Genomic DNA, 13826 nt, shown 5'->3' with positions numbered 1-13826 from the left:
AAATCCATCTTGGGGAGCAAGTAAATGTAATCTAATATACTGAAGGCAACTCAGGTTCATACTGAAAAAGTAACTGCAACTGGAATGGGGAATCAGCTGCGGGCATGTGCTGGTTTGGGCTGGGGTAGAGTTTATTTTCTTCACAGCACCTGGTACAGGGCTGTGTTTCGGACCTGTACTGAGAAGGGTGTTGATGACAACACAAAGATGTTTCCAGTACTGCAGTGCTTACACAGAGTCAAGGCCTTTTCTGCTCCTCACCCCACTCCACCAGTGAGGAGGCAGAGGGTGCACAAGGAACTGGAAATGGGCACAGCTAGGACAAGTGACCCCAGCTGACCTGGGGATATTCCAGGCCATGTGTCAGCATGTTCAGCAATAAACTGGGGAAGAGGTTGGTGCAGGGGCATTGCTCAGGGACAGGCTGGGCTCCAGGTGGTTGGAGGTGAGCAACTGTTATTATTTACATCACTTCTCTTTCTTGGATTTAGTTTCTCTCTCTCATTTTTCTTTTCATTTCAATTTATTATTATTTATTTCAGTTATTTAAGCTGCTCTTATCTCAATCCATGAGTTTCCTCACTTTTACCCTCCCAATTCCCCTTCCCCCACCCTCCTGGAGGGGAAGTGAGCAAGGAGCTGTGTGATGCGTAGTTGCTGGCTGGACTTAAACCATGCCAAGGCTTTATTAGCCACAGCTACAAATGGAACCATTCTAACATGACTTCTGATCTGAGTGCCCTGAAAACTCCGCTGACACGACACAGAGTGCTTGACATCGAGTTTCAGCAAGTTTGTTTGTAATACAGAAATTTCTCAAATTTGACTTACAACATTTTGTATTCTTTTTGTTACTAAATGACTCATTTGTGTGTCTTCTCTAATGCCTGGGGGATGATACACACCTGAATTATCCTTAAACACTCTCACAAAAGCTTTTGCCACCAACACAGCCAGGACACTCTGCTAGATGGAATCAACCTAAGTCAGTTTTGCTCTGCTGTTATGTTCTGACACTGCTTCTATTCAGGAAGCAAAGGGAAACATTTTGGCCTGCCTTTTTCAGTTTTATTAAGAACAGTAATTTTTCATTTCCGTTACTTGCATTCTTAGAAACCTTTTCAAACTGTGTTTTGGTACACATGAAATCTTCTTTTGTTTTTTCACTTGTCCTGACTAAAGGCTGATTTAAGGTAACTGCATAAAATCATGTGTTCTATCCTTGCAGGGTGGCAGTACCAAAAGCTAGAATACAGACTAACTACTGTTCAACATAGCTTTTTTTCCAAGCTTTCTGTTACTCTGCACAAGACAGTTTAGCAGTTGGTAGCAGAGGGATGTGAAAGAAAACAATGTTTTTCAGTGATGTCTGGTGGCCAGCAAAGTTCTCTGGAAAGGTGGTATAGCTGTGGGAAACACAGCTCTCAATACAGATTTCAAGAGAGAAATTTTGGCAGGTTCTTACTGGATCACAAAAAATATGGAAGATGACTTCATTTAAAATATACTGTCAATTTACATGTTTTACATGCTAGTTATTGCTGTGTTTACCCATATTTTTATATGTGACTTTGGACATGTTTACAGTAAGAAGAAGTAATCCCCATATGCAACGCTTAGATAATCCTTCCAATATGGAAAATCTTTTCCGATCACTTAAATTTAGCATACAGGCAGACACCTACTCCAAAAACAGAGATGTGCTTTGCCTGGATTACTGGTAATTAATACAGTTGTAACATGCCCTTGGGCCATGCACAGTAAGTTAAAATTTCATGGTTTGCAATCTTGTAGTCACAGTATAGAACAAACATACAACCAATTTGTATTTAAATCTCCCAGACACACAGTTTTGCCTGGCAAGCTGAAGGTGTGTTCAGATGAGGGAGTGAGGAATCAGAATTGAGGAATGTAACAAAAAAATTTAAAGGAATTTCAGGATATTCACTCCAAAATGTACTGGAAAACGCTCAATCATCTCCTTGTTCCCTTATCCTTTTTTGATAGAGGCATCCTAGTGTGTTCTGTGAAAAATGATGGAAATTCACCACAATGTATGCAATTATATTTGGCCCTGATATGAGAAAAAGTAAACAGAACTTCTCCAGTGCTTCCTCAATTTGTGTGAATGTGCAGAATTTACTGCTTGCTTGATTTGCCATCTGGCTTGGAAGCTAAGCAGGCAATTATTGCAAACTAGCACCTGAAAAAGCTACACTTCTCTAAACATTTTTCATAGAAAAGTCCATAGCAAGTTTATAGTAAAAATTTACACATCAATTGACACACATTTCATAGCTGATGCTGTGAGAAATAGAAGTCGTTGCCAAGATTAAAATGCACAAAAATAAAATGTAAATGCAAAATCCTATTGCATTTCTTAAAGAGAGCAAAGCAGTTATTTAAAATACCACTTTCATATGGAGCTACAAAATTTATTATTCTGTCTGAACAATTTTTATATAGACATAAGCTAAAAATATGAGTTCCTGAGAACTATTTATGCAAGTTTAACAAGTGGGGTTTTTATTTGTAAACATGAGTTTGAAAGGATGCAATTTCATCATTTTATTAAAGATGTTAAATTTTCCCAATTTTCTAGGTGTTAATGCAGTTCACCAGTTAATTACTCCTTTTTTGAAATTAAAACAATATTCAGTAGTCTCTGATCTCTGATTTCTCCAGCATTTTCCATATCAAAACTGTACTTAAGTCACAGAATAGCTTTTCCATTACCAAAAGCAGCTGTGTTGTATAAGCTTCCCAGAAAGAAGCCAAAATCCACTTTTTAAAGGGATTTTTTTTTTTTTGATCGATAGGGTTCTTATGTTTTGGAACCATACTTCCAGTTCTTATCCACTTGTTTGCATCACTCTTTTCTATCCCATGGTTACACTTCAAGGGAAAAAAAAAATCACATTCTTTATCGCCCTTTAGTTTTTCATCTAATGGGGGGGTTTTCTTGTAAATATTCTCTATTTCCATCAACTGCCAAAGAGACCTTCTTAGCACCTGCTCACTGGTCCTGAAAATTGATTATCAGAATTGTACACAGTTGTATTAATAATGTCACTGTACAGTATTTTGCCAGAGTATTAATAATTCCCTCTCTCTGTTGGCAATTATTTACCTATTTCACACCAAGAATAATTTTGATTTTTACAGCACAAGGCACTGATGATTCCTAGACATGCTGTGATCAACTGACATTCACGGATCTTATCATCTTCAGTCATTTCCAGAAGATGTGCTCTCCCTAAATCTAACAGTAAAATTCCAATAGTGTGTGATGTGGCCCAAATAATCTGATTCCTGGATCTACCAAGAACCTAATACTTATGTTGATTCATATAGGATTATCAGTTTCAAGGATCAGGCCAAAGGTAATTCAAGCTCACTCTATGCAAAGCATTTCTGATAAGAAGTGTAAGTTTACAAGGGTATCAGGTTTGCCAGATAAGACTGAACACATGCACTGAATCCAGATGACCTGGGCATCCAAATAATGTAAATGCAAGTCAAAATGAGAATTGATTCAGGTCATCTTTTGGCAAGGGGATGCAGTTGCTCTATAGTATTTTTAAGGCTCCAAAATACATGCCTTTGCTTTGTTTTCAGCTACAGAAGTTTTTCTTCTACCAGAAAATGGACACACTGCACTCTCTTGCACTCAAATTTCTCCCACTTTCACACAACCCCTCCCAGCTTTTCAGGTAGCTCACAACAAAGTGGCTTGCAACTGAGCAAGGGTGCCTTCTACCATTCCCAGTATATTACTGCTTGCTCCACAGGCAAGTCAAATTTAACATATTAGTTCAGTTCTTCATGAATGTTATCAAAACCACTCCCTCCTGATCACATTGAGGAAAGCTGTTGACAAGTTCTCTACCTGGCAGAGTATGTCACAGTGACACACAGACAACGTCACAGTGATAAAATGTCACCTCATTCTAGAAGGGCATTAAGGGCAAAATGCTCTTCTACAACCTGCCCTCCCCTAATGTGGTCTCAGAGAACAGTGCACTTAAAAATATCTACAAACCCTAAACAAAAGGAAACAACCTGACATCTCTACAAATATCTGTTCAACACATCAGATTACAGTGCAAAGAAAAAGAAAAATTAAATACGAATCATGGACTAATTAAATCTCAGTGATTAATTTGCTACTGGAAGGCATTTAAACATGATATAATGAGGCTAAAATTAAGAACCCACATTTTGAATGCTTTCATGAAAAAAGAAGACATTTGAAATGGAAGATATTTTTTGAAACATATGAATTCATAAAGTTTGACCTGAATACATATTAGGAATCTATCTACAAGGGCATTGCATAAATTCTTAGTCTGATTTGTACCAATAAAAACACAGCAGCATTTCACCAGGTAGATCTGTCTCCAGTAAAATACTTTAAACTCTCTTTACATTACAAAAAACCTTGAAGTCTTCAGTTATATTGAAAATTACCAGTACTGGCAGTTGTCATTCTCTTTAAACACCAACTATTCTCACCTTGACATTCTGAGGAAACTTTCAACTTAGTAAGCTGTTTGTCAGAGACTAGTGTAAGATAAAGCAGAAGCCATTATTCATTAAAAACAGATGCACTTTTATGAAAAGAGAAGCCTACGTGTGTGCATTTCACCTAAATCCATAAATTCTTATTCATAAGAATAAAATAATACAATTTTTAAAATCTTTTAGTATCATTAGCATTTAGACAATTTTGAAACAAAGAAACAGAAGATTAAATAAAATTAATAGATAGATTACAAAGATACAAAGCAAAACTGAGTTATGTGAATATTTTTCTTGATGAGTGCTCAACACTGTAATGGAATTTCCTTTATTAAATTCCACTTCATATTGACATGACTCCATATGTAAGTTATAATGGAGAAGCCACAACCAGCATTGTTCCCAACACAGCCTCTTTCAATTCCTCTCTCTTTAGGCAGAAAGGAATTAAGAAAAATTACAAGACAAATTTTCTGTATCCAGGCTTAAAGAACAAAGGATTGACCACTGTTTCCATCAGTTTTTCTGGGTTATTCATGATGCTGGAGGGTCTGCACATCACTTGCAGAGAAAAAGAATGCAGGACATGTCCTTCAGCCACCGTCACACCTCCACATTAATGGGGAAGGAGGTACTGCACAGCAGAGCAGAGCATGATGCACCCAGATGACTGATACAGATCTGTCTAAGACACAACTCTGGGCCTTCCATTAACTTATATATTGAATTGTTTGATCATAAAGGATTATTCTGCAGGAAAGCCTTATTTTGGCAATGTTTTTAGCATGGTATTCTTACAAATCCAAAGACTAGATCTACAAAGAATTCCTGCCACATTTCAGGTCTTAAAAAGCAATGCCAGGCACTTACCTGCCCCCATGATGAGCCCTGGTGCAGTGTCCTTGGTGTGCACAGTGCCTGACACATAGGGATTGTCTGCCCACCGCAGATGGAGGTGGAGGTAACAATCAGGCTTTTGGGGGAAGAAGCAGAGAACAGGTTTTAAAAATCACTGCAACCAGTTATGCTCTTAGATTAAATGAAAGCCCAGACAGGGAGCAGCTTCAGCAATGTATGTCTTCATAAAGAAAAAGAATGACTGCTTCCCACAGAGCCAAATTCCAGTCTGAAGTATCAGTCTTCACTTTATATCAAGAGTTTCTGGTGATGTCTGCATAGTGTGCCACTGTCTCAACAAAACTATTTCCAGACCTGAGGAAGTCAGCATTATTATATAAACCCCTTCTGACAGAATAATTGCTTAAAATGTTAACTAACAGCAACAAGTATTGCATGTTTGCTGGTCCCAGGTAAATGGTAAAATTATGATTAAAAACAACTGTTTGGGCTGAAATGCCTTTTTTTAGTAAAAATGTGTATGAAAAATAGCATAATGACTTTAGGACACATCATGTCTCCTTGCTAAGCAACTTACTGCTTCTTGCCCTTTGTGCAGTGCACTCAAAGGTCATTTTATTCACAGCAATGTGACCAGGAGCTTTACCAAAATCCAGCTGCCAGCTCTGCCTGGGAGCTGCTGCCACTGCCATTGTCCCGCTCATCTCAGATTGAGCTGCACCAGACCCCACAGGCTGGAGCCTTGCAGCACAGCCCTGAACTCTCCAAAAGGGAACCAGCAGCTCCAGCCCTCCACTTCTGCCATGGGGAGAGGGAGTAAAGCTCTGGCAGTGGCAGGACTAGAAGCATTTATTTTGCCCACCAATGCAGAGCTTTGAGTCCCCAGGAGCAGAGAGTCAGTGGGAAAAATATAAGGTTTTCAGTACAGCCTTGCAAATAATAAAATACTATGGGCACTTGGGACATCAAAACAAACAGAAATAATATCTTACAAAAAGAAAGGAATACTATATGCAAGTTACTATGGTATTTATTTTCAAGCAACTTTCAGGAGTTCCCTTTAACAGGAAACCTTGGTTTATTATGAAACAAAAATATGAAGAGATGGAATGAGAAAAAATATTGGTAATCTCTGTTTGATACATGATGTGTCCCATTTATCCAGACACAAATGACTGCCATGATTATTCTGAACTGGACTGTGTGGTTGACATACAAGAAATGACACTCTGTGTCAGAGTGATCTCAAATACGTAATGCAGTGCACCAGAAAGCCCTGACTCCTCACTCTACACGATGACTGGACTAAGAGCCTGTGGAAGCACAGCCCATGCAGTGCAAGCTCATTTGCCTGCTAGTTTGGCTGCTAAACTCAACACAAAGCTCTTGGGCTGCTGGAACTACTCCACATCCTACCATGCAGATAATTCTTGCACACTTTAGAGGGAGGATACACCAAAAGAGCCACTTACAGGTTTGCAGTTGGTGGGCTTGCCGTTCATATCGATGTCTGGAGGGTTTAGAAAATCCCAGTCACGGCCTTTGTTGTAGGTTATCAGGGTCGTAACTTTCCCATCAATTTTCTGGTTGGCCAAAAAGACTCCTTTTACACCTCTGACCTGAAGCATAGAGAAGAAAAGCTAATATCCAGCACATACAGGTTTTTTTCAACAAGGATTATCCCTGATTAGCTGCTCTTTTGTGGCTCTGAACTGTGTACCTCAGGTAGTTTCTCCTGGAAACTGAAAGGAAAGCAGACGATACCTTAAAAAAATATGAGGAAGGCAAAAATATAAGAAGAAAGAGAGGAAGGGGGAAGGCAAGGACAATTACAAACTGATTTTTATTTCTAAATGTATTTAAAAAGCATCTGCAGTTCTCTCCATGTCAGAAGGCTAATTAAATGACATGTTTAATATAGAAAAACACAATGGTTTATATAGCAAAATATAAAAATTATGATAGCATGGCCTCACCAATATAATTTCCCCTCTGCATTTTCTTTAAATATGGACATCTTTAAGATGCTATTCTACAAATGATGTAAGCAATTTTTAACAATCATCTAACTTCTAACCTTAATTTCTGTGCCCATATCACACAAACAGCTTTCAATAATACAACACAGTATTATATCCTTTAAAATAACACTGATTTGGGAAGCATTCTTGTCCTTTGCAGAAAATAAATACAGGCAGGTCATCTGAGGAAGACACATTGAGGGCTGAATCACCCTTTCAAGCATCTGAAATCCTTCCACACTCCAGTTAGCCACCCTTCACCAGTTTAACCTCTGGAGAAAAACTAATAACAAAAAAAAGACCTTCTTCTCTTGGGCTGTTATTTTATTTCAAAACAACCTGTATTAGAAGATTATTACAACTCAAAGTGCCAAAGTTAATGGGTATAATTTTAGAAGCAACCTGACAGTAATTATAATGTAATATGTTTAGTTCTAGCCCTAACATTTATATTATTAACATATTAATGTATATTCCACCCTTGGGCATGCGATAAAGTCTTCTAATAAAAGTGAAGGTTTCCTTAAGAGTGCTCTTGGCTCCCTTGCCATTATTTATGAGACTTCCTGAATTTTGGAAAAATTCTGGATGACATATATAAACTGATACAAATTTCCAGCACAGGCCAGCTTGCTCATCTCCTTGGGTGCTGACTCTTAACAAAACTGAATCATTCATACAAATAAATACACAAGACAGCTAGCTCTTCGAATGATCCAGAATATTTGCCTCCTGATAACATGATGCACTTCTGAACTTTTCTTTTTCATTTGAAATATTTACTGTTCCTTTATTTTTCCAACTGCCAGTTATTGACTCCATTTAACATTCATTTAGCAGAAGTCTGCATTGAAGGTGAAAAAAAGGCATCCCTACCAGCAGGCTACAGATTTGATACTCACTGTTATTAAACACAGGAAGGAACTTATCCAAATCTACAGAGAATAAGAATGTTCTGCTGGTTAGAGTAACAGACTAGAATTTGGAAATATATTTAAGTTTATATATGAAAAAAAAATCTGTATAAACATTTAAATACTCTACTCTCTCACAAGCTCCTTCTTTCTCAAATTCTCTGCATATGTGGTTGGGGTACTTATCCAGGATGCTGAAAGTTCAGAACTACCTCCAAGTCAAACATACCATAAAAGTCAACTAACTGCAGTGCAGGTGAGAAAAGGAGAGGAAGAGAAGAAATTATGAACCTGCTTTCTTTACCTTCAAAGCATTTTAATCTTGCTGGGGATTTTTTACATAGTTTACGTTCAAGAGACAGCTCAGCCATGAAAAGCCTGACAGTTCAAATATTTACGTGGGAAGACAGACTTGGGGTAAAATTTCTGTGCATGTCTTCCTTCCAGTGAACACAATATTAAATATTTAAACAATAATTAGGTCAGGGACTGCAACTGAGGTTTCCCTCTTCATCTGTGGATGGCAAAACCAGTGCTGCATCATGATTATTTTTGTTTCTCCTTTCTTTCCCCTCCCCACCCCCTCACTTAATGAATATTTAATAATTCCATATAATCATCAAATGGGAGTCAAGCTAAAATTTTTCTCCATTGCCACTCCCATCTCTAATCTAACCAAGCTCTAGGGTAACTTCTAGAATATGGGACATAAGTGTTTGAATCTATCATACATTGAAAGGTTATGAAAACATTTATTCCAGTGTCTCAGTTAACTTCTCTCACTGCTGCCTTAAAAGATAAAAGCCAACCAGCACTTCACAGCAGTTGCACTTTGAATGAAAGGCATAAACCCTGCTTGAAATAATAAATAGGTTTCAGGCATCTTCAGAGCAAGTTCAGAAATATCATGTTCAGAGTGGTGCATTAGCCTAAAACTCAATAACTAACACAAAATTATGGTGTGTAAAAAATGGCATCTTTAAAACAGCACACCCCTGATGTAGCATTTTCCATCTCATTTATCCTGTGGCCTATACAAATACACACCTGACTCTGTAAATACTGGAAATGAAGTGTGTCTAATCTATCTCCTGGCTTAGACTGTGATGCCAAGGCACCCAAATTCTTCTGTACATTCTATTCCTTGACTTTGTTCCCTAATCTAAAACTGCAAGATAAGTATTTTTCTATCAAGAAAGGAAAAGATTCACATTAATAGTAAGTTGCTATGGAAAAGAAGACATTTCAGCATTGCAGTGCTTAGTTACTCTGATGAACAGTCCAGGAGCCACTCAAGACAGATGAACATGAGGAAATTCAAAGCACTTTTCTGCTGATTTTTCGGAACTTTGAGCTTAGTTGTCAGAGTACCTAATTTCTTAAACAGTTCAGCGGACAGTTGTTGCCCAGTACTCTTAGAAAAGCATGTTGTACCTTATAAAATTATTTTCTGAGACTTTCTGCTGTGACTTATTAATTCCTCCTTGTTGCATTTCTGATATTCCATCTCAACAATATTCTGTTTAGTTGGTAGCAAGAAGCACAGTTCATATGGTCCCACAGTGTTTATTAGCGGCAGTTACTGAAATGCAGAAATTACTGCTATATAATATATGTTTGTGGCTAAAATTTAAATATATGCAATTTGTTGTTTGGGAAAAAAAGCGTACTGCAACTCATGTAGCTCTTATCTACATAAGGAGTCACAGCAGGAACCAATGTGGAGATATTACATTAGTAATATCTCTCTACATTCTGCACATATGCCTATGTCAAATTTGTATCAAGTGCTGCCAGTGTGAAGGAGTCACAATTTCAAGGACATGCTCCTTGTATAAAGTCACATTATTCAAGGGCATGCTCCTTTTGGATGGCCATTTAGTACTTAAGGTTTTTGGTTTTTTTTCCTCTTCTTTAAACAAGTATTTGTAAATTGTTCCCTTTTACATGTGCAACGTGAGAAGAAATACAGTGCAAAAAAAAAGATAAAGCATATAAAAAAAATGAATACAGGCAGATACCTATTAAAACTTTTATAGCAGATGTACAAGTAAAAGATTAAGTGCAGTCAGAAGATAGCAAAGATGAACAGTACAAATTTTAAGGAGAATTACACACTGGCAGAAAGAGAAATTTTCCACCACTGAGGACTGTCTCTGTGCTGCACTGGAAGTTCCTCTTCCCAGGATGGGATACTTGCCCAAAAAAAGAAAACCCAGATTAGATTAAAACAAAAAATCCCATCCTCAAGGGCTGCAATATGTGTTTTATTTATTAGCAATTTTATACTGAGTAAACAACCCACACATTATGAGCACTTGATCCCATTCTAGTAAACAAGATGAGCACTAATTATTTATCATGCAAGCTATCTAGAAGCCATCAGTGCTCTTCTATAAAGCAATTCAATTTCAAAAATAGCTTTAAAAAATGGAATTGCACAGCTCCATGTGTATTGTCCTTATCACGTGTATGTTTCCTCTTTAATGTAACCCTACAAATTGATCCAGCACACAATAAACTACAATTGCATTATCTAATATGCCCTCAGAAACATTGGGAAATTATGAAACAATCAGTGTAACTGAATTAAGTTAATAATTCTTGTAGACAAAAGGATAGCCAGGGGTAGCATCTCTGTACAACTTATCTGAAATTACATGCTACAGGTGATGCAAGGAGTAGAGATTGCACCTGACTGCCTTTTAGCTTTCCTTGGTCACAGGGGCGACTGAGAGTAAAATGCTGCAAACTAATGCTGTCAATAAATCACCCTGTGGGAACGTGGCTACACACGATGTGTAGCTTCACTCATTAGGAAGCCTCATTTCTAAAAAGGTAGAGTCTAGAAAATAATCACTGGTAATGAGAGACCTTTTTGTTTTACCACAGCCATTTAGAAAGAAAAAGCTAAAGAAAGATGGAGGAGATAAGGAGGAAGAAAACACTATTATTTTCCCCCACCAAGAGGAGTCTAATTACAGCCATTTAACAGCTCTGTCAGTACGTGCCTTGTATCCAGAATTACTAATTACTACAAACCTTTACCAAAGAAATCTGGTGCACCTTTAAAGTTTTGTTGGTTTTTTGTTTTTTTTTTTTTTTTTTTTTTTTTTTGTTTGTTTTTTTTTAATTAAAACCAGTCAAATTACATGTAATGGGACAAACTGAATCAGACCAAAGCCAGTTTAATGTTCTGATAATGGCCAGAAAGAACAGAACCAGAGCAAATGTACACAATATTATATTGAAATTCATTACACTGAAATTCCATTCCCTAAACAGGAATGGAATTGATAACAACCTGTGATACTCTTCCAAAACACTATAGTCTTTTATTTTGCCAAGTGCGCTGACGTTAAAATACAAGATAGATTTGTTTACAGCTGAGTTGGTCTCATAGAAAATGCTGTTAGCACAAGACATGTACTGAAAGCAAGTGAATTTCCTGTCCAATATCTAATTTTGTTGGCTCTCAGCCTTTCAGAGCTGACACAACCTTGCACAAGGCTTGCAGGATTACTACTTAAAACCCTACTGTCTAAAAGATGTCCTGCTCTTAAGTGAGGAAAAGCAGCACTGAGTCATCTAGAAGAAAAAAGCTGTACATAGACAGCTGCATAGCTTCTTACTTCAATAATAAATTGTGCTGCCAGATTCACTTTTCAGTATCTTAAAAAAAAACTTAGCAAGTTTTGGATTTGCATATCCATAGAACCCAATCCCAAGAATTTAGTTAGAGTACACAACACATTAGTAGGGCAAGAGGGAAACATGTAAGTAGTGACAATGTGCCACAAATAAGACAGATATCCTAGACTTTCTATTTAAATATAACTGTGAAAATACATTACTTGAAATTAATTCTACTCATAATAATAATAATAATAAAAAATCCTCCACACAGACAACACATAATGGAAAATATCAAGATCCACCTCTAGAATATCTATCAGGACATTCTCTTCTGGCTGCTTCGTGCTCCGGACATTTTCCAGCAAGATGGAGTAGTAAACACCTTGTGGGTCAGACTGGTACAAGTTGTATGTGTCTGTCTGGTACCACTCCTGTACAGCCACAAACACCTGGTTTTCATCTGTACTGATTATCTGTAAGTCCTGTAGGAAAATAAGATACATAATGATGATTTTTTTTAACATAATTTCTATTTTACAGTGAATTGGTTAGGAGAGTTTAATACTGGGAGGGGAAACATCTGAATGAATTTCTATTTTACAGTGAATTGGTTAGGAGAGTTTAATACTGGGGGGAGGGGAAACATCTGAATATTTAAAAACAATAACATCCCAAAATAATACTAATCAGCATGCCTATCCCAGTGATCCAAGGTGGTTCCTCACAGCCTTCTGACAGCAGTACAAACCGCCTTAGTGAAGAAAAAAAAAATCATGAATGCAATATCTGTAATCTGCTTTGACTCCAGCAGGACATGATTTCTTGAAAGGAAAAATAGGAAAAGAAAAAAAAAACAAAACAAGTGACTGATTTCTAAGATCTCTATAAGAGTCAATGGAAAAATGAAACAACATTAACAAAGCTAATCTAAAAAAAAATAATCTTCAAGTCATAGAGAAATGAAAATTAGGTAAAAAAAAGCATAGCACAAAGAGGATCAGATACAATGTACAGCAGTTCACATAGGATATAGTACTTATCATGCACACAGCTCATGTGCATTATAAGAGATTACATAAATTTGTCTATCTATGTCTACACAACCACTTAAATATACAACAGCAATAACAGGAGAGTCAACATTCTGCATTCATTTCCCAAGAATTTCAGGCATGGATATTGCTACAGCTTGCTTTCAGTTTTCCCAGCTTCTTCACTCCAAATGTCTCAGACAAAAAAAAAAATGCACAGCAGGGGAAAATAATTTAACACTAATATTAAACAGAAAAAATAAACCAGGAAGTAGCAACACTGATCTAAGCTTAGGAAAGAGAATAAAGGGACATGAGTTGGCAACACAATATGGCAGCACAAAGGCACATGTTGGCACACGTAAGAAATGACATCAAGTCACAGATACTGGAAGCTTGTAAACTCTTCATGACCTTGGAACTTAGCTGGGATACTGCATTCAGTTCTGGTCACCTTATTACTGGAAAAGTTCTAAGGCAATGGAGTGAATATTAAATAAAGATACCAGAATGTCAAGACAATATGAATTTAGGATGAATTGGCTTAAAGAAAAAAAATTAAGAAAACAACTTTGTAGAACTCAAGGAGACAAACCAAATTCATAACAATCCAGTTAAGACTGAAGAAAGTGAGTAACAGAGGAACACTGAGTACTCAGCAAAGCATGGCAGTCACACTGTAGGCAATCTGCACAGTGACTGAAGGAAGCACTTAGATTAAAAAAAGACATGTATAGAAGTAAAATAATGCAAAGGAAAGATTTTTAATATGAACAGAGGAGGGTTATTAAATACTAATAGTTTAGTTAAAGTATTTTGCCTATGTGACACATCTCAACACAAAA

The 13826-nt window shown here is 37.1% G+C and overlaps 1 protein-coding gene across 1 annotated transcript in view; it reads right to left on the bottom strand.

Annotated features, from left to right (window-relative positions):
• SORCS2 (sortilin related VPS10 domain containing receptor 2) overlaps positions 1 to 13826 on the bottom strand; it is a 523925-nt gene that overhangs the window by 60090 nt on the left and 450009 nt on the right. Inside the window, exons 9-11 of the mRNA XM_041402743.1 lie at positions 12253 to 12432; positions 6852 to 6998; positions 5392 to 5494 (exon numbers count right to left, since the gene is read on the bottom strand). Of these exons, the coding sequence (XP_041258677.1) occupies positions 5392 to 5494; positions 6852 to 6998; positions 12253 to 12432 (430 nt within the window). The remainder of the gene's footprint in view (positions 1 to 5391; positions 5495 to 6851; positions 6999 to 12252; positions 12433 to 13826) is intronic.

The sequence above is a fragment of the Onychostruthus taczanowskii genome, unplaced genomic scaffold (assembly GCF_017590055.1).
Source record: "Onychostruthus taczanowskii isolate IOZ18803 unplaced genomic scaffold, ASM1759005v1 scaffold2, whole genome shotgun sequence".
In the NCBI taxonomy this organism is placed as follows: Eukaryota; Metazoa; Chordata; class Aves; order Passeriformes; family Passeridae; genus Onychostruthus; species Onychostruthus taczanowskii.
This window is presented reverse-complemented; position numbering and strand designations above follow the sequence as displayed.